Source organism: Dunckerocampus dactyliophorus, chromosome 14, assembly GCF_027744805.1.
Source record: "Dunckerocampus dactyliophorus isolate RoL2022-P2 chromosome 14, RoL_Ddac_1.1, whole genome shotgun sequence".
Lineage (NCBI taxonomy): Eukaryota > Metazoa > Chordata > Actinopteri > Syngnathiformes > Syngnathidae > Dunckerocampus > Dunckerocampus dactyliophorus.
This window is the reverse complement of record NC_072832.1, coordinates 1816554-1840484: the sequence shown is the minus strand read 5'-3', so window position 1 is coordinate 1840484 and position 23931 is coordinate 1816554. Positions and strand designations below refer to the sequence as shown.

General features: G+C 43.8%; 2 protein-coding genes across 9 annotated transcripts in view; both read left to right on the top strand.

Moving 5' to 3' along the window:
• Positions 1-1811: 1811 nt before the first annotated feature.
• Positions 1812-11025, top strand: klf5a (Kruppel-like factor 5a). Of its 2 annotated transcripts, XM_054797980.1 has the most exons (5): positions 1812-2348; positions 2697-2783; positions 2897-3878; positions 5022-5081; positions 9713-11025. In XM_054797980.1, exons 1-5 carry the CDS (start codon positions 2184-2186, stop codon positions 9889-9891), a joined length of 1473 nt encoding a protein of 490 aa, XP_054653955.1. In that variant the 5' UTR covers positions 1812-2183; the 3' UTR covers positions 9892-11025. The 2 variants fall into 2 exon arrangements, with proteins under 2 accessions (XP_054653955.1, XP_054653956.1); XM_054797981.1 differs by lacking the exon at positions 2697-2783 and having other exon boundaries at positions 1822-2348.
• Positions 11026-14871: 3846 nt separating this feature from the next.
• The window catches only part of cog2 (component of oligomeric golgi complex 2), a 37200-nt gene continuing 28140 nt past the window's right edge, over positions 14872-23931 (top strand). For all 7 annotated transcript variants that reach the window (XM_054797969.1, XM_054797975.1, XM_054797972.1 and 4 more), the window contains exon 1: positions 14872-15018. The gene's annotated coding sequence lies outside the window, so the exon portion shown is untranslated. The remainder of the gene's footprint in view (positions 15019-23931) is intronic.

The following is a 23931-nucleotide window of genomic DNA, read 5'->3' as shown; positions in this document are numbered from 1 at the left end:
CGAGCGTTTTCTTGTTCTCCCACGCGGTCAGATCTTCCACAGGTAACACATTCCTCGCTAAGTGCCCAAATATTCTTCTTTCCTGGCACCCTTTGCCGTGATTGTGTCCATCTATCATAACGTCATCATGGTTTCCACTCGTTCGTACGTTGGAAGCTTGGCATACTTTTATCACCTCATCGTGTACCAAGGATACCCACCTGGTAGTTATTGTTGATACTGCTGCTGCACAATAATTATTGCGTACAGTACATTGCTTAACAACCGTACCGGAATTTCCTACCTTCATACCTGGCCAGGTTATAGTGGCTTTTTTTTAATCTTGTTCTGTAACGCATGCTTTAACCCTTCAAAGAAGTAGAAGACGAAGTCTCAGAATTTGTTTTTAATTAATCGTTAGAAAGCATTTCTTCCACACTTGTCTTATTCTACTGTGTTTTAACATGAGCTCTTTTTTTAACCACACGACTGTGTAATGTGTTTGTGCAAGCTGACTGTTCTACTTCTGAATCACTGCACACACAAGGCTGAAAATCTGTCAAAACATGCACACGTACCGTGTTGCCTGTGCTATTATTTTTCGGACTAATACACCACACAAGGACGCTGTTATTAAAACCCAACTTGAAATTTCTCACACAGCCCAGTGTGCTCTACAGATAACACCCGGCTGTAACTTTAGGGTGTTTTGCTGAATAAATCGCTGCCAAATTTGGTACAGGGGACTGACGTGTGCAAAATTTGAGCAAGATTGGTTGAAAAACATGGCCGCCATTAATCAAAACCTCTCTGCACTTAGCAACTAATTGACCATTTGTCCAATGGTGATCAAAATTTGAAGATCTGCATTCGTCCATAGGTATGAATGTGAGTGTGAATGGTTGTTCGTCTATATGTGCCCTGCCATTGGCTGGCGACCAGTCCAGGGTGTACTCCACCTGTCGCCCGAAGTCAGCTGGGATAGGCTCCAGCATGCCCCCGCCACCCTAAAAGAGGAGATGGATGGATGGGTCATTTACAGTCGTGAAAAAAATGAGGACACTCCATGACTATATAGGGAAATTAATGGTGGGGTGGCTGGTCCAAACTTTTTCCTCCAAGGGTCGCATACTGAAAAATCAAAGGATGGGCCGAAAGGCCACTTATACACGCCTGATCAAAATTTGAAGACCAGTTGAAAAATTGCAAGAATTTCCATTTTGCACTTTAGGATCTCAAGGAGCTTCTAAGTAGAGCTTTTTGCAAAAAGCAAGAATAAAAAAAATAAGAGTGTGAGTAAGCAATTTATTGCAAACAAGCATTAAAGTGAAATAGGCCCATCAGCTGATCAAAAGAGCACAGCCTTTCAAGCCAAAAGCTTCAGATTCTTTGATTTGATTGATTGTTGTATGACATCCCCATCAGCAGTGTAGTGCATCAGCGGTGACTGAAGAAACAAAGGGGTGCTCTAATCATTTTGCCCATGACTGTATGTGGTCATGTCTCACATAAGGATTGTGAACGATGGGCAAAATTCCCCAAAAAAGTGCAGTTTTCCTTTAAAGACAAAGCGATATTTTATTAGGAGTTATTAGTAGCAACATAACAGCTTTTTCTCTTTCCATTGTGCCTTGTTGCTCCATTTTTCACATTTCCAAATAAAAAATGAGGCACGGACCGCACTTTGGATTTCTTTTGCTTTACTTTCATTGGATTTTGAATGTACAAACCTACAAAAAATGTTGTGTGTCAGTGCATTTATCGTCATATTCTTAAATCATCTCATCAAAAAAAATCCACGTACGAGAAAAAAACATGTTGAGCGTGCCCATGGTTTGTTTAACCTTGACTTACCCTTGTGGATGTGTGCGCGTCGTTAATGTATTTAGATGGAGTTCAGGGCGGTGGCCACGGTGAATGAATGATGGCAGCCTTTTTAAAGGTCTGGTAGGCGGTGCTGTGTTTACACCAGGCCCGCTCCGCCCTGCACGCCGCGCATAGAAAACTGATGGTGGGCCGCTGGAAGAGGCGAGACAAGTGCAAACCGGGATGTAAGCACGATCGTCGGACTTATGCTCCCTCCCCCGGCTCGTCTGTAGCAGCATCCTCCTTCTCCTCCTTCATTTTTACCATCTTTAACAGCTCGGACGAAGTCGTTTTTAATTTTTTTTCATTTCCCCTTTTATTTTTTGGGGGGGAGCTCCATGGCTGCGATACTGGCGATGAGCGACAGCGGACATGAGGAGCCCTTCTTCCCGCTGCACAAGGCGTCCTTGCCCGCAGGATTCCACATGGAGGACTCGGCGTTGTTCGGCTTGGAGTGCAAGATGAGCGAGTCGGACCGAGTCGGACAGAGCGACTACACACAGGTAAAGCACCGCATTACTCTTGATTTGTGTGTGTTTTGTGATTCGATGGGCGTGGCGGCTGCTTTTCCCCCGAATGTGTCGTGCACCATTTGCGGTAAACACGCCATGCATGCATGCATGTTTTCATGTTGCAAGTGCAGCCAGTTGGTGAGCAGTTGTCAGCGCCCAGACAACAACTGACCCTGGTGTGAAAGGTCCCACTAACTCTGCAGGACAGCCGGTTGAGAGGACCAGAGGAGCTTAGAAATAGCAGCAGCAGCAGCCCATCCCCACACTACTACTACTGCATGGAGGCATGGGTGTTTCCCCCTTTTTATTCTTTCTTTCATGCTCCGTCCTCTGCTGCAGCTTTCGTGCAAGTCCAGTATGCAGGTTTCTGAGTTCAGCCTTACAGGCAGAGGGGGAATGTGGCAGCCGCCTATTGATGACTACTTGGTAAATGTCTTCGTGATGACGGTCCAATCAAACGTCACTCCCCCCACAGTGGTTTCATGACACCTACCCAGAAGCCATGCTTATAAACTGTTTTATTTGTTCTCCTGCAACAGGCCAAGTGTGAGATGGACCGCTATCTCTCCCCTCAGCTTCCTGACAGTCAGAAGTCCCAAAGAGATGGCGCCACAGGGGTGGATCCTTTCTTCGGAGAGGCGCAAGAGGGTGCTCCCTACACCCTCAATATGAATCTTTACCTCCCTGACATGACCTACCTGAGGACGGGATTGGCCCAATTGCCGCGGCCCCCTCAGCCCCACGAAAACCTGCAAGTCCAAGTCAAGACAGAAACGGCGGCGCCGTGCTTCTCTCAGAACCTCCAGCCTCACTGCCCCAGCACGACACCCACGAGTAGCTGCAGCACCTCCGGGCACGCCCCTGCTGGTATTGCCATGGAAACCTCCACTGTAAACATGGCAGGGTTGCCAGACTTCACCAGCGCTTTCAACCAGCAGGGAGGCGAGCCCCTGGTGCCGGAGGTCTTCATCAAACAGGAAATGTCGCCCGGGTTCGAGCAGCTCCAGCAGCACGACAGCGGCGCCTCGCTCTTCCAGCTCCTGATCTCCGGCTTGGACCATCACCACGGCGACGGCATGGAAGCTCAGCATCAGCACATGCAGCATGCCTTCCGCACCTCCCAGCAAGATCAAACTGCAAAGTCTTCCTTCTGCGGCGGGCCCCCTTACTCGCGCCCCCTCGCCCAGACGCATGCCCACTTTTTCCAGCAGCAGCAGGCGCCCTACCTGCCGCCCTCGCCGCCCAGCTCCGAACCTGGCAGCCCCGACAGGCAGAAGGAGCTGCTCCACACCATGTCCCCGCCTCCTTCTTATGCGGCCACCATCGCCTCCAAGATGGCGGGCAGCGCCCCCGGACTGGCACCCGTCCCCCACCCATCAGGGGCGGCTCCCGTCACAGGACAAACTGCTGCGCCGCTTCCCCATGCCCCCGCCGCAACGCAGGCCTTGACCCCGGTGCGCTACAACCGCAGGAACAACCCGGACTTGGAGAAGCGGCGGATCCACCACTGTGACTACCCAGGTTGGTTGCTGTGTGCTTATTACCTCCACCAAGGACGTCCTGTCTTTGGGACGCAAGCTATTAGATAAGATACACATAACTACTGGACCGAAAATGGATTTTTACAGTCTTTGAAGGTGTAGAGTTTGGTGCTAATCCGCATTAGGATAGTAATTATGGTTGTTTTGAAAGCTCTGTACGTGTCTGTAAATGAGTATGAGTAATTACCACGGGTTTCTGCTGAGAGAAAATAATTTAAAGTTGGCCGCAGAGCTTTCAGCAATGAGTTCTCACACTTTGTTGAGGCTGTAAAGATATGACTGGTATGATGATGATGGAATGAACCTGTTTGTGTTAATTAAGCAGGCCTGTTTGTCAGTGCGAACGCTGCTAGCTCCACGCTTGTTTAACATGCGTGTGTGCATCGGAATTGAAAGAAAAAAATGGTATGATCTCACGGGAGCCCCTCGATGTGCAGCTACTTGCAGGCCGTGTTAGCGTCAGCGTGTAAAACAGGCTTGAAGCAGAGCTTCCTGCAGCATGTCTGCGCACGTCTAACGTCTTAAATTCAAATGAAGTATGCGTCACGGAGAGATTCCCGCTTCCTTGAGCAGCTGCTTGCTCTCCTTTCTCCGAAGGGAAATAAACCTGAGGGTGTCCCTTCAGTCACACTGACCCCCTCGCAGTCAGTGTCGCTGATCGTGAGCATGAATTGTCTGGGCTTTCGTGCACGCGCAGGTGTGGCCCCGTCTGCCATCATTGGATTAATCTGTCAAGGCCATTTTTAATTTTACGGCATACACGACCTGCCAGTTTAACGGCTTCTGTTCCTCACAAATCACACGTCTCTTCATGCCACGGAGTAGAACACTTACTATGCCTGCACGATGCAAGAGCTCCATCAAAAATCATGTCGTTTAAAGATAACAAGGCTCTGTTGTCATCCACGCTAATGGGACAGGTCAACGATATGCTTAGTGTTGCCCTTTTACTTTGCTTTGATTTGGGGGTGCTTCTCATCACGTCGGCCCTGAATGAGGTCTCCACACTGTTAGAAACACTTCTCAGGCTGAGAAGCAAGATTTCTGATGCAACTTTTGTATTGAATCTAATCACTATCTGCTTTCATGGGATTGATATGTTTGCGTTCCTCCCCTTTATCAGGCTGCAAGAAGGTCTACACCAAGTCGTCCCATCTGAAAGCTCACCTCAGGACCCACACGGGTAAGTAGGGCCTTCCCTCCTTCCTTACTTCCTTTCCTTTTCCCAAATAACTGCGCAGCAAGAAAACAACCGCCCGACTCGTATTTCGGCGCCTTCGCTGGCACGGTGTTGCCAGGCAGAGTGTTTTGTTCCTGGCATGTGTGTGTAAATGTACCCTGTACCCAATATACTATTCCATCAAACAGGTGGAAGTGACATGCTTGACGCGCTCCAGATTAGCGTGTGCTACAATGCGGCTAACACAGCATCTACTCGCTTCGGCGTCCTTTGTTAGCAGGATTACCCCAAAAACTTTTCCACCAATTTACCGTACGTCTTGCAGAGGGGATGAGGTATGTGCTCAGGAAGAAGCCACTCAATTGTCATGCGGATGTGGTAACATAACATAACATTTTCAGTCATTTCCAAGTGAATAATGCAGGCAGGGAACCATATTCGGTAACTTGATTCAAAACCTTTTGGACACCTTCCTACGTCGCCGTAAGGTCCCTTTCATGTTCTATGGTTGTCATCACACTTGTCCTCCTCCCATGTGGAAGCATCACAAACAAAGCCAAAGAACAAGCCAAACACAGGTGATGTTTTTGGTGCAGATAAATGTTTAGCCAACTTATCATTAGCACGTTTCAACATTTTCCTTTACTTGCTAATGAATAATGCATGAATCATAGCTTTTTACCATATTTGGTCAGTTCCATTTCCTCTTCTGTGCTTCTCCTCACACTTTTCCTCCTTGCCAAATGTGTTGGCTTTCATTTGAGAATTTTGGCTAAACTCCAGATTGTACCACTTTTGTGGTGTTAGACCAGAAGGGTTTTTTTTCCAAGTTTTTTTTTTACATTACGTAGTATTTGCGAAAAATAAGATTATGCAATAACAATCTGCTGTTAACTCATGCAATCTCAGCCATTTTTCAAAGTATTTCGGCCATTTTAAACGATTTTGCACACAGAATATTGTGTTCTATGGCTGTATAAACATGGAACCGACCAAAAGAAAGATTAGACTCTCATCTTTCATCAGAAAAAAAAGTTTGTTTCTACCTTTTATCCTGTTTTTTAGTAATCAGCAGTAGAACGTAGGTAAGTTTCGTAAAAGATGTGTAAATACAACTTTGGGAGCGAGTGTTTGGGTTTTAGGAAAACATATCACGTGCTTAACAACAAACCCATACACGGTTAACCCCGGTTTTTGTATTTTTGTTTTCGTTGAAAATTGCACGTTACAATGTACTGCATGCAACAAACTTGTCCCGTTTGCCCTGCACTCTGTCGTCCGAGTGCCAAAGCAAAGCCCCCTAGGCGTTGCTGACTCACTGTCCGTGTGCCTGCCAAATAACCAGCCATGGGGTCCAAGAAAGTTGCGGGTGCCGGAACTTTTGGTAAAGAAAGTGAGAAACGTTATTGAATTCACGGCAAGTCCGCATCAACAATAAGTTCCGTCCAGTTGTCATTTAGAATGATTTCACTTTGTTTTCTGCATGTAAATATTTATATGCGTATAATTATGCTCTACAGTATAAATTGTATTTGTATTCATACTTTTGGGTGTCTCAAATGGATTCATTGGATTTACATGATTTCTTACGGAAAAAATTGCCTGGGTTTTCATACGTTTGAAGAAATGAATAAGGAAAACCGAGCTACCACCAAATGACGTATGCAATGGGCGGCTGTCTGTGAACGGTGTACAGGATGAGTTTAGCCTTGAAGGAGGTCTGCTCTCTGCCATTCCAGCCTTAGTCCTCCTTCCAGTCTTCTCACGTTTTCATCATCCGAGCTATTAGTTTGGACGAGCAGAACCCACAACAAACAAGCCCGGGAAGGTGTTTGGCCGCACCTCAGAGCAGCTAACTAAACAAAGCTTCTGTTGATATCTACACATTCCACGTCTACACACGGACGCACACGCACGCTCACAGAGCAAAGACACACGCCTAAAAGTCACCCTCGCCATCCTGGGGGGGTGTGAGCGTCTTGAAAACCCCAAAGGTGGCGGCGTCACGCTTTCTGCAAACCGTAAAATGGAAAAAGACGCTCAAGCAGTTTCCTTTTTTTGGAAAAAAAAAAGAACGTTCTAGCTTTCATTCATCTGGCCGTCTTCCTTCTCCCACCTCCCCTCTCTTTCCTTTTGTCTCTTCGGCACACACACACCTGTCAGTAATCTGTATGAGATGATTCCTAATGCGTTTGGGTCCCTGTGGGAGTCCCCACTCTAATCTCCATCAACATCCATTATCCTGATTGTTTGTGTGTCTGTGTTGTGTGTGTGTGTATGTACGCGTGTGTGTGTTTGAGAGTGTATGAACTCTCCTCCCAGTTCATTCCTTTTCTGCGTGCTCTGTCCTTATTGTGTTCTGCATGTCAATTAGTTAGTTTTCATAACAAAAACAACACAACATTTATAAACGGTTGCAGCATTTAGCATGAACAAGGACTCTTAGGCCTTAAGTCGTGTATTACCCAATGTATTACCCAATAGGTCAGGCAGTAGCGCTTACAGGCAAGGAGCCTATCATTGATTTATTATACTGAAATCAACATCAAGGCAAGGGTTAGGGTTAGGGTTAGGGGTTGATATGGTTCAAAAAATTAGTATACCATTCCATATGATGTATTTTTTGTATATTATTATAGCAGAAAGTCTTGTAACATCCCACACTAATTTTCTGGAGTTCAAATATAATATTTCCGACTACTACAATAAGTGTCTATGTGTGTGTGTGTGTGTATGTGTGTGTGTGAAAATATGTGTGTATGGGAAAATATGGAAAAAAATATTGTACACTGATATATCATTGTTATTACATTATGCTTACAATGTATTACTGCATTTTGCAAACTAAATGATTAAAGTAAGGACGTGTTGTAACATCCTGAAATAATTTCCTAGAAGTCTTTGACCTGAAAGCAAAGGAGAAGTGAAGATATACATCATACAAATACATACATGTGTCTGCTAGGGATGCTCTGATCAGGCTTTTATGCTGCTGATATCCATCACGTCGATGAAGTGGAACCAACGTTTTTCCTTGTGGGAGCTACTTTTGCAAAACGACAGCGGCCAAGAGCAACTCTTTTTGTTCATTTAAGTGATGTGTGTTGCTTATTTCAAGCCAAACAAACCAATGTGCTTGTTTTACCAGAACATGAACAAAACGCTGGCATCCACCGCTCACGTTTTCTGTTTCCGACGCATTTCTTTCCAGTCTTGTCACATCAACTGAAAACCTGAATGAAAAGCAGGCTTGCGGGCGCCTCGTGTGGTTGTGGGGGGCTCACGTTGGTGTTAGGAAAGGGGAACCATAACATTTAGGCAAAAACATATTTGGCTGACTTTTTTAAAACGACTGGCGGATCAGGCACCTTCTTTAAGGGGGCTTTGGATGCGAGAGCAGCTTGTTGGCAAGACCCCCAGGCAGTCGATATACCCGGCGTCCTCCAGGTTTCCTCCAGGTGTCAGTAATTGTTTGGTGAGACAAGCACCGGAACAACAGGCTTTTATTGCAGGTTTAAATGATGACATTTGAAATGAACATAATATTCATCATAATCATAACAAAACGCTGCCCTGCGATTGACTGGCGAGCAGTTCAGGGTGGACCCTACCTCTCGCCCAAAGTCAGCTGGGATAGGCTCCAGCTCATCCCCCGCCACCCTAGTGAAGACAAGCGGCATAGAAAATGAAAGAATGGATGGAGAACGGGCTACTGTTGTGGTCGTAATCCAACTAAAACTCAACTCTGAACCCCCGACATCACTTCCTGTCCACATGTCCGGAAGACCTTTATTGCAATACACATGAGCATGAGTCTTATTTATGTCTTAAATGGCTTATCTTCTGTTATTGTGTCTACTATATGGGGTAACAGGAGTGTAAAGGTGACTCTAGGGGTGTTTTTTCATTTCATGTCTAGAGGGCTTTAGAAGGTCATTTGCTTATTACGGTTGGGTTTTGAACCAATTAACCGGGATAAATGAGGGATTACTCTATTACACGGGTGTCCAAAATGTCACCTGGGTTGAAGGAGTAGGACGACGGCAGCAGGAGCAATGTGTTTTAACAAAAACTTTCTTTCTTGTGTGCAACCTAGCAGATTGAGCATTCCAATTCAAACGAAATTAGAATTTTGACTATTTTTGGAACCTATCCCCCGCGATAAAAGAGGGAACACTGTATCACAAAGCAGAGATGCGGGGGGGGGTTTGGTGCTGGTTTACAAAATACCACAGTGGCCCGTGCATCCTTTGACTTTTCACGATGTGGCCCTTCCTGGAAAAAGTCTGTACTGGATTGGCGACGCAGCCTTCGTCTCGGTCTTCAAGCTAATGGACGTTTATGACAAATAGCACTTCACAGCCTTCGGCGGAGCACAAGAGGACCAAAATTCCATCCTGTTGCTTTAAGACGACGGCTTAGCTTGAGGATGATTGGGATGACAGAGTGACAAGCGTCGTTACACAAGAAGAACAAGGCCGTCACCGCAGGGCATCGGCTCACGGGGGAGTCGCGTACCTCCGTAAAACTCGTCTTTCCTGTTCCTACTAATCCGACCGTGTATGAATCACGGCGACTTGGGGGGAGAGTTTGTCGTCATCTCCGCTGATCCGTCCTAATGTCCCTCTGTGCAGGTGAGAAGCCCTACAGGTGCACGTGGGAAAGCTGCGACTGGCGCTTCGCCCGCTCCGACGAGCTGACGCGCCACTACCGGAAACACACGGGCGCCAAGCCTTTCCAGTGCGCCGTGTGCTCGCGCTCCTTCTCCCGCTCGGACCACCTGGCCCTGCACATGAAGAGGCACCAGAACTAGCACTTGACCTCGTATTTAAAAAAAGAAAAGAAAAAAAAACACCCGCCATTTTTTTTCCATTTGCAGCTCCTCCTGGTGGTGCTGCCCGGTACTTTCCTGGTAGGTGCGCTGGGAACAAACGTGGAGGTGTGTAAAGTAGAACCATATACTCGATACTGACTCACTTTCTACGGGAGAACACAAAGCGGGGGTGGGAAAAAAAGATGTTTGCAGTCCTTTCGGGCTCTTGAAAGCACTTAACCCCCCCACTTTGAACTCTCTGTTGTTCATTTGCAAGCCAAATTTGTGTTTACACCGCGTTTTGTTACTTCCTATTACCAAACCCTTTGGTTTGCACTAGAAATGAGTCAAATAGAGCTGATCGTTCATTCATGTGGAGGCAAAGAAGGAAGGGAGAGGGCGGACTTATGGAAGGATTTTTTTTAATTTTTATTTCAGCCAGCGAACAGGGGGGGCAGGGGGATTTGCTAAAGAGCAGCAATTAGGTGATCAATTATTCATTTTGTCTTTTAGCGAGCAGACAAAAAAGAAATCCGCTCACCCTTTACGGCGTATCTTCCGAGCTTCTTGTTTTAACCAAAGTTCACGTCCTCCACCTTATTCAAAGTGCCTCTAGTCTGCTTTGTGTTGAGTAAAGAAGCGGTAGCTGCGACGCACTGAGACTTTAAACAATCACGGTGCTCCTTTGGCTTGTTCTTTTTTTTGTACACCGATTTCCCGATCAAATGTTTCCTGTTTGTCCGCAGCGGCCGTCGCATGTCGCTGATTGCGTGTCTCGTGTTCACCCACCTGCAGGTAGCATCCAGAGAATATAGCACTGTAACTGTGTCATCTATTTATTTGTGTACAAGTGGGCTTTGTATCACCTGTCTTCTTTGCCCCGCCCCCCTGCAAAAATGCCTTAATGTAAATACATATTGATGCACTGTAAATACACTTTTTGTTGTTGTTTTTTTAGCTTTGTTTTGTAAACAAAAGGGCAACAGGAGGAATTTGCCCTGCATTCAAACCGATTTTTGTTTTCATGCAACTGTTTTATATTTTTGCCTTTTTTTTTCTTTCATTGGTAAACGTTCCAAAGACAAAAGTTGTTGTTTTTTTCCTCTCCAACTGAGTGAAACCTAATAAAAATCAACTGACACTTTTACACACGCTTTGCACATTTTTCTTGACGTCTTCTTCCATTTTATAGGCAGAAAGTTGAAAGGTCAACTCCAGGCAGCTGTGGTCATGCTATGTTAGAACGCTGTTAAGGTCAAAAAGCATTTTAAAGTATTTTTAAACATATATGGTTCCTTCATAAAGCATTTAATGACCCCACAGGGGGTGGATTCAGTAACATCCCGTGCAATGAAACTATCCATCCATCTTCGACTTCCTTCTCCCCACCTACTCCGTCCAGGGGATCCCGAGGCGTTCCCGGGCCAGTTGAGAGACATGGTCTCTCCAACATGTCTTGGTCTTCCCCCGAGTCTTCCTGCCGGTCAGATGTGCCCTGGACACCTCCCCAGGGAGGCGTCCGGGAGCCGTTCTGACCAGATGAGCGGTTCTGCTCCCGATTTTCTACTGGATGACATTTTTCTCACCTTATCTCTTCAACTCATTCAATCCCAGCCATTTTTCAAAAGACAGCCCCTTCAGTAGCGGCTGTTGTACATCAACATAATTTATTTACACACGTAACACCATGAACTACTTACAATTTTCACATTTGCAACTGAACCATGTGTGTGCACGTGTGCGCATGCGTTAAAATGTCCCTACAATGCGCAACCTTCTGCACGCTGCACTCCTCCACGCTCTCCCACTTCCTCCTTGCTGTCATGGGTGATTTGTCCATTAACATGATCCCCGCCGAGCTCTTATCAAATGCGCTTCTGCCACCTTGCGGCTTTTTTTATGGCTTAAAAGTGCTCTGAAGCCATCAGCGGAGAGTTGCATCATCACCTCTCGTGCAAAAAAACGTAAAAGGCGTCTTCAGCATTGAATGAGTGACAGTAGAAAGCGTAGCGACCTTACGGAGAAAACTCATTTCGGCCACTTGTACCCGCGATCTTGTCTCATGGTAATAAAACGATAATAAAGCAAAATGACTCGCCTGTTGACAGACACATAATGGAGCGAAAGGTTTTGCAGGCTGTCACCTAGTGGCCTTTTATAGGTATTGCTGTTATAAACTAGGGGTTCGGAAATGGTCTCATGTTAAGTCGCAACCCACTTTTATTTAAGTCATTTTAAATTTGTATTTATTATTTTTATAATTTTTTTACACTTTTATTTAAATCATATTAAATTTGTATATATTATTTTTAGTATTTTTTTGCACTTTTACAGAAGTCATTTTAATTTTTTTTTTTTACACTTTTACTCAAGTCATTGTCATTTTGATATTTATTTAATTCCTTATTTTTATTTCAATTTTTGACACTTTTATTTAAGTCAAACCAAGCAAATGTATGTTTTTTAAAATCACGTCATTCATTCATTTCAATGATTGATACACATAATTACAAATAATGCATAAATGAAAATTTTATTTCAAAATTCCACTAAATAAGACCACAAAATCACAAAATTTCACATATAATAATACCAAGGAGGACGATGACTAAAGTATCGCTAAATTTACTACATTAAATAACCTGCGCCCCACGTTTTGGTCCCGAGAGCCGCTCTCATACGCCATCAGTCAAAGAAAAAGAAAACAGCTCAAGATTTGCTCCGAAAATTCTGGTTTGGACGACCTTGCTTCAAATAAAAGGAAAGTTCATATTCTAGTATTGTTGAACTATTTAAAATAAGCCTGAGATGTCCCACAATAGAGTATCGGAGGCGTGATGTCCAAAATCAAGCCTTGATGCTGGAATTTAGACGGTTTAAAAGCACGTGTGTTGGGATGTGAGGCCTGCTTGACAGATGGTGAGGCTTTATTTTAAGATGCGTAGCGAAGCCTGGCGGGAACATCAAAAGATCGAGCCTCTTCTCTCAAAAGCGGAGCAATCAAGTGAGGGAGACGTGAGGTTTTTCTCATGTTTGGTGCTCATAAACAAGCTCTCGGGACGCACATTGTTCTTCAGACCTCATTAAAAAGTCACTTTTGCACAATTGGGGGGGGGCCTTTAAAAGGAGCCCGGTCGGGGTCTAAGTGAAACAAATGGGACAGAACCAAAGCGGAGTTGCTCAGATCTAAATTTGGGAGTGGTGAGGAAGGAGATGGAAGGAGGAGGAGGAGGAGATCAATGGTCTGACTCGGGAGCGTCCAGTAACCTTCAGGAGCACCCTGGCTGCTTTGCAAACAATAAGCCTTTTATATCCCAGCAAGAGACAATGGACAAGAAAATAAAAGTCCAGCAGCACTCTGGGAACAGCGCGGGGGAATCCCACTGCATCCGAATGCACACACACACACACACACACGGAGCATATGTTCTTGGTTTAAGGCCTAGATGTGACTCAGGGTCCTGTGCTGTAATGTGCCTCAGATGTCCAAAAACAGAAAGAAAGAAAGAGCGAAATGGAGCATCGAAGAATCTAAACAAAAGAATCTCAGGGGGGGACCGATCAGTCTCTTCCGTCTTTTCCTCCTACGCTCGTCTTATTTCACTTTTTTCACCTCCTCCTCCTCACTTTCTTTGTCCTTCACGCACCCTCATCCTTTTCTTTTTCGGCGCCTGCCGCGCTCATCCTCTCACCTGCAGAAAGTGGAGTCTTGCAAGTGCGTTTTTGTGTAAAGTTGTGCATCGCTCCCTCTCGTGCACAAACACACAGAGCGGTGATGAGTGAGTGGGAGCTACCGGTTCATGTTTGGGATCAGCTAAATTAACGTCACACATCTGGAAGAAGGCTCCTGCCTCCGCTGTGCTGCGTTGGTGTGATTCCCAGTTTGACTTTATATATATATATATGTGTGTGTGTGTGTGTGTGGAGGTAGGTGTAATGTTTCCAGTGATCCTCTCTTGGAAGAGACCACCCACTCGGAACACCAATAGAATGACCACGGGGAGCCCGGATAGACACACACACACACGCACACACACACACACACACGCACACGCACACACAAAACTCCCTCCCACGTCAACCTTGCCTTATATTCTCAGAATAGAACACGTTGTTATCAGAATTTGGAATGATCCTGCACCGGTGTTAAAAAATAAGTCACATTTAGTGAAAAAAAACCACAAAAAAACCATCCGGCAGGACTGGCAACAAAAATGTTCGCCAAAGATCCTCTGACAGGAACAGTCTGATGTTTTTGAGAACCCACTGTCAAAAGCTGGTCTAAATACCCGCCGTAAGATTGAACCACTCTGCTGTTTTTGAGAACCAACTGCCAAAATCACTCGTCAAAGAATGTCTATGTGGCGGGAGTGCTCAGCTGCTTTGAAGGACCAGCTGCAAAAATGCTGGTTAAAAATCGTCAGACAGGAATGCTCTGCTGTTTTTGAGAACCTACTGCCAAAAACGCTACTTAAATATCCCCCATAAGGTACAACCACTGTACTGTTTTTGAGAACCTATTACCAAGAACGCTACTCAAATATCCTCCGTAAGATAGAATCACTCTGCTGTTTTTTATTTGTGTTTTGTATTTTATAATATAATGTTATTTTCTAGAATACAAAAATAAATTATGATATATTTTTATAGCTGATTACTGAGGTTCAAATAAATCCTTTGAAATAATTTGATATCATGTATTTTTTACATTAGTAATCCATTTTACACAATACACATAATTTGGTAATAAATAAATTTTAGACAACAAAAAATCTGAGGAGCCATTTGGGAGCGGAAAGAGCCGTCTCTTTTTAGTGAGCCAAGCCAAAAGAACCGGCTCTCTAAAAGACACGAAATTTCCATCACTACGCTCTGCTATTAGCATCTGCTGCAAACACGCCTAGTAAAGACGTTGCAGTAGGCCACACCCTCAAAACGCAGATTGGCCAATGAAAAAAACAACAAAATACCGGGCCCGCCCACACGTCTGACAACTTCCTGACGGCGCTCCGTTTAATTAATTGGAAGCAGTTACGATTTTTTTTTGCTTTTAAAAATGTAATTATGGCTAAACAGTGTACTTGGGGCACCAATACAAGTGGCTGGCATTATTCAAACAGGTTGACGGTAAGCAACGTACTCATTACTTTTTGTGGAAAAGCTAACTAATACATATTGGCTAGCTTGTTAGCTAATGCTAGCCAACAAACCGCTAAGGTAGGCCTGCTGTTTTTTTAAAAATTGTTTTTAATTATTTACAATGTAGTTATTGCAGTATTGCTATAACAACACATCAAGTGTTAAAAGATGAGAACAGCCCTTTGTAAAAAACACCTCAACACAGCGCTTGTGGTTGTAGTTTGCAGATTAAATGTCGAAATGTTTTGTGCAGATTGCACCATTAGAGTTTAAACAATAACAGCTGTCTGATTACCCTTTAATATATATTACAGGCAGTTATCATCTGGACTGTACATGCATGAATCATGCAGAAAAATCATAGAAGTGGTCCAAAAATAGCAACCATTAGGGCAGACTTGTTTGATCAACCTGACAAACAAGACATTTAGATGATAATTACTCCTAAAATGAACAATCCTGTTGAATAGAAACCAATTAAAACTTGAACAATACGTCTGTGCTGGAGCGACCATGAGGGGGAGCATAATTACAATAATTTGATATACTTCATTAAAAAGGGCAGCACAAAACATCAGGAAGAACAACTAAGTCAGTAATCACACAAGGAAGCACAGGTGAGGATGCAGGCTAGAAGCTGATTGGCTGACGCAGGCTGCCTGAAGGGACCAACCAGTTAGAGAGAAGCGGGAAGTAAAAGCAATAAACGAGCAAAATGATCTTAAAAGAAAAGAGAAGGAGTCCAGATTGGATGGTGACACACTTGCTGATAGAATAAGAATGTCAGAAAATGGCGAGTCAGTCATGTGATCAAAATTAGAGCACGTGAAAGGTATTTTTTTTAATGTGGCACTGACCTATAAACATAACTACCTCAACCACCATTTTAATTAAAATTAAAAGACCTCATCATCGTGATCATTTTGGTTTTCCAAATGGAACCACCCGGACGAGCGCATTAACCTGAGCTTGGCTTGATCCCAAGATGTTTTTCAGGTGAGTCACATTCTTTGTCACGGCACAACAACAAAAAAAATAGCAAAGAGCACTTAGCTAAGTCTAGAAAGAAAGGGAGGCTCAAATGATGTTAAGCCGTGTGAGGTGGAATTCTCACCAAAAATTGTGCGATTTTCGCCCAAAAAAACACTTTTTTTGGTCAGGAAATGTTAAGTGTTCCAAACTTTCTATCATTTTGTAATGATGGCAAGACTCATTTAATGAATGAATTTGAAAAGTAAGTAATAAAAAATGAAAAAGAAATACAGTAATTCCTCGTTTGTCGTGGTTAATTGGTTCCAGACCCGACTGTGAGAAGTGAGAAGTGTTTGCGAAGTAGGACGCCTTATTTATAAATGAAACATTTTGGTAGTGAGAGCTTAGCAATTGTGTTTACGACCTTCTAAATAAGTATTTTTAAACATTATTAGAGCCCTCTAGTGTGTGTGTGTGTGTGTGTGTGTATGTGTGTGTGTGTGTGTGTGTGTGTGTGTGACTGCACAGTGTAGAATACTACATATCATCACAACGTCCTTGAATGGGTCTTCTGAATGCCTGATATTTGTAAAATGCCTAATTTTGGCAAATGAAATCACATATGAACAATTTGCTTGAATATGCGTTTTTTCTGACTAAAACCCGCGATAGAGTGAAGCCGCAAAAAGTATAAAGCACTGCTGTATAGTGGTTTTACTTTTCTTATAATAATACGGCACATCCACCGTCTTTTTGGGGTTTGTGTGCTGCCAAGTGATGATCCTTAACAAACCTCTACGGGGCAGTTATGAACTTTGCCGTGTTGATCGACGTTGCTGCACGTTACCTAAATAATGTTTTATTTTCGTTGTGAAGTTTTTTGCAAGCTTTAGTTTCATTTGTTGTGTTGTGAGTCATTACGTTGTAAGAAAAACTTGAAAAAGCATCTACTTGCCTACATAAGTGAATAGTGCCCCATGTTTTATCATATAAAAGTACAGCAAATCCAGTCTGAAGGTGGATTGAAGTGAACTTCTCAGGCCAGGAACCTGTTGACAGTCTTAGGCGGGTTCCTCAGACCCTGCGTTCAAAGGACAAACCCATTAAGGCTCACGAGTACAGCAGCAACTGTACAACTCCTAGAGGGCCAGCACAAAAGAATGAAACTTTCCTTTTAGCACTCAAGGCATGAACCTTTAGCGTGATTTCTTATCGGGCCTTGTCAAGAAGGATGATTGGTGTCACAGTACGATTATTCGTCACACTGTACAAACACTCCATCACGGCTGTTTGACTTCCACAGCGCCTCCCTCAACAAACACTTAATGGTTGACATACATACATACATATTTATGTATATGTATGTGTATGTTTTTATGATTTTGCAGAGCTGAAATGCCGATGTGGCTGTAATTCACTCAACAAACAAAAAAAGTTCCCGTCTGACGTAATCAAATCAAATTGTCCTGACTGTAAACCTTTGATAACTGTACGGGCTATGTTTTAAGTAACATTGTCACATGTTTAACTGTTATACAAGTGTAAAAAGAAGTTAACCACTCTACAGTAATCCCTCATTTATTGCGCTTAATCTGTTCCAGACCCGACTGTGATCAGTGAATTTCCGCGAAGTAGGGTTCCTTATTCATAAAGGTAATATCTTTGAAGTTGGCGCATAGAAAACCTGTTTACGACCTTCTAAATGCAGACTTTAACATTATTAGCGTCCTCTGGACAGGAAATAACAACCCTATAGTCACCTTTGCACTCGTATTACACAATATAGTAGACATAGTAAGTAAGTTGGGGGTTCAGAGTTGAGTTTCAGCTTGCCGTGGGTCACAGCCGCAACAGCCCGTGTTTTTATTGTGCCTGTTGTAACACAAGTCAAACCTGCAATAAAAGCCTGCTGTTCTGCTTGCGTGTCTGACCGAACATTACAGGAACATTACTGACACCTAGTGACCAGTGTAGCATACTACATACGCCGTATCACGTTTATGAATGCATCTTATATTTGTATTTTAGCTCATTTGGCCATTTTATGCTTGAAAAGGCTTAAATTAGGCCAAATGTAAAATTAGCCATGATGCTGATACAGTATATGTTAGCATCTGCTTGGTATTGTATGTGCTTGTTCTATTTTACTCACATTGTATTTAGGCAGCCTGGCTGGATTTTATGATGATTGGTATGTTTAACGGAATCAATTAGTTCTGCTCCAATGCAAAATCTCTCACAGGAGCAACTCTAGCGCTTGCAATAACAAAGGCCCACCTCGCCGTGCACTAATAATGCACAATCATGTCATTGTTGTTTTTCCCCTCTTTGACTTATTTTCTTTCTCTTTGGAAGACAAACGGGATTCCAGAATTTAAAGTCCCCGTGAGACCTCGCAGTGTTGAAACTATCCGTCGTCCATAATTTGACGCACATCCCGTTCCAGCAGGACTTTTATCGGGAGTTGCTCGCAATTGAGCGGCATTGAGACATTGTTGGGAAAACTGCGAGACAGTTATGGGAGAGTTGGAAGGTCTGGACGCTTGAATCCTCCAAAGTGGCTCACTGCGTTGCACAGAGAGCAATGCGGTGGCGCTTGCTGAAGGAGTTGAACCTGCGTCTTCATTCTTTTTTATCAAGCTGGTGGGGAGCCAGATGTTAAACGTCAGGATGTCGGAGTCGTGTCAGTTCCCTCCACTCCCTCTAGATCACAGGTCAAAACATGCAATTTGTGCGGATTAGATGTTTAATTGCATGTCGGCGTGTGTGTGTGTGCGTGTGTGCGTGTGTGCGTGTGTGCGTGCATGTTGGCCCCCGCAAAGTAAAATATTTGTGCTCCTTAAAGCTTCCCGAGCGGTCGCATGGAGGGCACGGAGCCAAGCCAAACGGCTGCACACCACAAAGCCTCATGGCCTCGCATAAAGACGACTTATGTACATATTGATTTTTGATACAATATTTTAATTGAGGGGAGAAAAAGTGAGAAGTTTTTACTATTCGTTAAAAGTTTAACTCTGCCACAATGATAGTTTTTTCTTTCTTTCCCTTGATGTGTACTTTGCCTCTCACCCAGTGCATGCTGGGATATGTTCCAGCCTCTTGCAGTGCTCGCATGCAGGAAGGACTCCAAGCTCGCCTCAGGGTTGAAGGTGCTCGCTGTCAAACATCTTACATGTACAGTACTGTACCGTGTATGCTTTTCACCTTTTGGTCAACAACAAACGTGAAAAGCAAGCCTATTCAAATTGAAATTGAAAACTCCGCATAAGTAGTGTGACACATGGCAAATCAGGGGGGGCGATATTGTCATGAAACTTTAAAATGGCAGTAACTAGTGTTAACTAGTACAATGTGATGTATTATTAGAATGAACTTGCACCACATTGGCCAGAAGGGTACCATGAGTGTGATGACGATCACGAAACCGAAAATGGAAATAGCTGCGATGATCGGAAAGTGGTACACGTGTCCCACTGTCCTGGCTGCTCAGTACAGTGTTTCTCAATTATTTTTGGTCATGCCCCCACTTGGGGAGGGAAATGTTTTCACCCTCCCCCGATTTGAAATACTATTGGAAAACTTCGACCCTTCGACATGATCACGGGAGGACGAACCCACAACCTTCAGGTCGCGAGACGACCACTCTTCCACCTGAGCACAACGTCACACGCATTTCTGTGTGTTCATGGAAGTAAAGGTTGCTCCGGTATGTGCTTTCCTTAACATGTTAGCGTACAATACAGCGCACATCTTGTCGTTATCAATACCTTGCATCCATCTGTGATATATATATATATATATATTTTTTTATCAGAAAACGACCTTCCTAGCATCGTGTTAGCTGGCGAACAAAATGGCAACTGGAACCGGGAGTCACGTCGCCCATCTCTGATGTCATCAGAGGTTGACTCTCAAAAATGGTAACACGAAACATGGTTGTAAATGCATATAAATGACTGAAGGATAAATGATCGTTTAAGGTTACTGCTGTTCCCAAAGACACAGTATGGCAGCGAGACACCGCACGTGTTCATCTTCTTGTTTTGTCACAAGTTCTTTCTTGGATTTAAGAGTGTTTCTCACCTTCTTTATCAAAATGCTGGCACTTGCAAATTTCTTGCGCCCCATTTCGGGTCACTGAGGTGAGAAACACGATTGAAGTCAAGAAACAAGTCAAGGCAAAACAGGAAGGTGGCGTGCGTGTGGCGTCTTGCTGCCACATTGCGTCTTTGGGAACAGTCACATCACAAATCACGTCTTTCATTCCTCATGCATTTGTATTTATGTGCATTTCCAATTGTTTTCTGCATGATAAACAATAATTGTAAAAATATATGATTTCGACTAGAGTATAAAAAAACAGTATTTGGAGGCCTTTTTATGGGTGTGTCCATTATTTGTGTTTTTTGCTAGAGGGGGTCGGCTGTACTTCATTATGGGCATTAAAGCGATCATAAGATCATAAGAAATTAGCACTGTGCTCCTCTTATCACTTCCACCTGCGTGCGTATTTGCACAAGGGAGGTGTCTCTCTGGCGCCCCGGGGGCCTTAGAGGCACATTGAATGTGTGCACATTTCCCACAGATTCATGGAGGCATCACGAAAATGATAATGACGATGATGACGGTCATTTAAGGCGCAACAAGCACACACACGCACACACAGACATGCATGCGCTTGTCCTCTGGATGGATGATGGTATAATTCTCTGCATGAATAGATGCTGAAAGGAAGTTCTTCCTCCTTGCCCTTGTCTGTCTCAGCAGATACCATATGTGCATCATATGTGACGCCGTGTGTGTGTGTTTGTGTGTGTGTGTGTTATGAAAATAATCAGCCCCCTCATCGCCCTCCCACTTTCTTCCGATGCGATAAAACTGTTACATGACGAAGGCCTCTGTCATGCCTGAATCCCCCTGCTGAAGCCCAAATCACACCTACACACTCAACACACACATGCATGTAAAGCCCCCTCCCCACACTTCTTTGGCAGCTGCATGTAATTGTGAGTATCCTCTATGAAACCTGCTGCTCATATATTCCACCCCCGAGTGCCTCTAACATCATCACGCTAATAGGCTAATCTGTACGCTGCTGACCCCGTCCCGTTGTTGGGATGTGACCTGAGTGGGAGCAGACCGGCCCCATCTGCACGTAGGAATGGCCATACGTGCACTATGCACGGGGGATATTAGAAACTGACATCTTCGCTGCACATTGCTCGTCTTTATGTTAGGAAATTAGGTCAATTTGGATGGAAAAACGCACGGGGTTGGGGGGGTTGGAAGGCACCCAGCAGAGTGTGCATCAAGGTGGTTTGCATATAAAATTTAATTCACATTGTAAGTGGATTAGCTAAAAAAAAAAAAAAAATGGCCGTCACTCATCCATGTTTCAGCATGTTTACGGGGGCCATCGCCTCATAACGCTGCAAAAAACTGAAATGTAAGAAGGATTAAATACCAAAGATTTAAAAAAAAAAATCCAAAGCCTATTTGTGGCAAATATATTTTTTCCAATGATCTTAAGCAAATGAAGTATTATTTACTTAATTCATAAAATTTTTCCAGAATGTCCGACTTAGAAACGGACGCTAATAAAATGTTCCCATGAGAAATACTGTAATGTAAATCCAATTCATCCGTTCCACAAAGCCAAAAATGGTACACCAAACGCATTTGTATAGTTTTACTGTATGCAGAAAACAGTTCAAAATGCTAATAAATACATGTAAATGATGAATAAAAGGGATAAATAAGCCTTTAAGGCAGGGATCTCAAACTCATGACTATAATGTGGCCTGCGAGGTCTGAGACGAGCCAGTGTTACTCGTAGGATGCACAAGTAAGCCTGCACTGAACTAAGCGTATCGTGAGGTACCCTGAGATTCCCAGCCCTACTCCCAATACTTGATGTGGCCCAGCCTCACTCCCTCCCCCATCCAATCAGGAGAAAATGCGACAAGAGGAGCACTATGTTTTAACAAGGATACAAAAACGCTACAGCTGAACAAAAGAGAAATGTGGGAAAATGTTACTGCCTGTCTGAGAAACGTGTATGAAGTGTATGGTGAGGGGTTTTACAGCCTTAAAACATGGAATCATTGTACAAAAAACAAAACAAGTTGGCTACTTTGCATATTTCACTTATTGGGGGGTATTTTGGGAACCTATCCCCCGCGATAAACAAGGGAACACTGTATTTCTGTTTCTGTGATTTATTTTGCTTGAAATGGAACCCAATTGGAGGTGTTCCACTGTATTTTGTACACTACCCGGCTTAAAATGTGCACTGTAGACAGTTTCTGGCCATCATTTAGTATCAAGGCGTACCACTGCTGACTAATGAGCGTCCTTGTCGGTGTCAAAGGTCCAAGCGAGCAGCCTTATCGGGGATGGGGGATTCTTGGAGCTCAAAGGCTGCAATCATGAAGCCATGAAAGCCATATTTCATGTCAAAACTGGCGTCGGACATTTCAGAAACAATTCCATTGCGGCCACGTGCGAACGTGTCGCAACAGAGCGGGTGGCGGGAGTGTAAACACGGTGACGTCCATTCAGGTTAATCATTGAGCATCATCAACACTGGCGTCTGCTTTCATGGACACCAGTACGACACGTGGACATGTTGATATTTTGAGAAACTAGGGAAGCGCATCAGTCTCGTCACCACGCTGGCCTGTCGGAGCCAACGTATGAGAAGGAAATCAGAACTCCAACAGTGGAGAGTCTGTCATAACCTTCCGCACATGACATGATGGGTGGGGATCCCAGACATTGTGGAGACGACGGTTGTAAACTCTCATGAAACACAGGAGCGCTTTAATGCTGTGTGATGACTCATCTTTTATGATATCTTCTAAAAAGGAGAAAAGAAACGCCCAGTTTTGGCTGCCAGACATTACAGGTGATTTGGCGTTGCAAAAGACGGATGTCACTCACATATACGCTATATGTGTCGATAAAAGGGTCATAAAAACTCTCATAAAAGTGTAAAAATAAGCTAAGCACCGCATAATGTAGCAAATGAACTCCTCACCCCTTGATGGATGTAAAATCCATGAGGAAATTACCAAAGGAGAGTCATCCAGGTGTTAACTATTGTAACATCGCTCCCTCACTTGATCGTGGTCTTTCAAACATGATTTAATTGATAAACGATCACTGTTTTGTGGTTGCGTACGGCCTATCATTGTACATATTTTTTTCCCAAATGAAGCATTTTCGAGCATAAAAATGTCTAAATGCACTAAAATACACTACAGTATAAGCCATTAAGACCACCACTTGTGAATGTAGTGTTCTTCATAGCCCACAACGAGCTAAAACTCAACTCTGAACGCCTGATGCCACTTCCTGTCCACCATCGATTCTGCTCCCCTAACGAGGCAAACTGTTTTAAGTGGCTTATTTTTCTGATTAGATTTACAATATTGGGTAATACGATGGATGGCTCTATTAAGGTTAAAAAAGATCATAAACAGGTTTTCTATACCATAAATATGAAAATCCTACTTTGCTAATTTACTTATCACTAATGCAGTCGAGTCTGGAACTGATTAACCGCGATAAATGAGGGATTACTGTTTATTCAAACATAGAAACACTTCTGGACTCACCATAAACTTCTAAATTACTGCTCATCTTTCATCACATTAAGACTGCGGCGTGGGACATCTGTTCTTGTCATTATTGTCTTTTCACCGTACAATATCATGCTGGGCAGCCAGGACACAGAGCCCCGTGTTCCGTCATCGCAATTTTAGAACCGACCAACTACAGTCGTCCCTCGCAATATTGCGGTTTTCATGTGGTAGGTTTTTGGCTGTTTAAGTTGAGAAGAAAAACGTTTCAGGCCAACTGGTTAGATCGTTGCCGTCTCGGGTCCTTTGAGCGTAAGATTTGCAATGTGCCATAAACGATTAAAAA

What these genes read in the sequence shown, in the direction of transcription:
- klf5a (XM_054797980.1), top strand. Translation starts at nt 2,184, where the DNA reads ATGGCTGCGATACTGGCGATGAGCGACAGCGGACATGAGGAGCCCTTC. An exon ending in CGCCTATTGATGACTACTTG is followed by an intron (nt 2,784 to 2,896) that starts GTAAATGTCTTC and finishes CTCCTGCAACAG; the next exon opens with GCCAAGTGTGAGATGGACCG. An exon ending in TCACCTCAGGACCCACACGG is followed by an intron (nt 5,082 to 9,712) that starts GTAAGTAGGGCC and finishes CCCTCTGTGCAG; the next exon opens with GTGAGAAGCCCTACAGGTGC.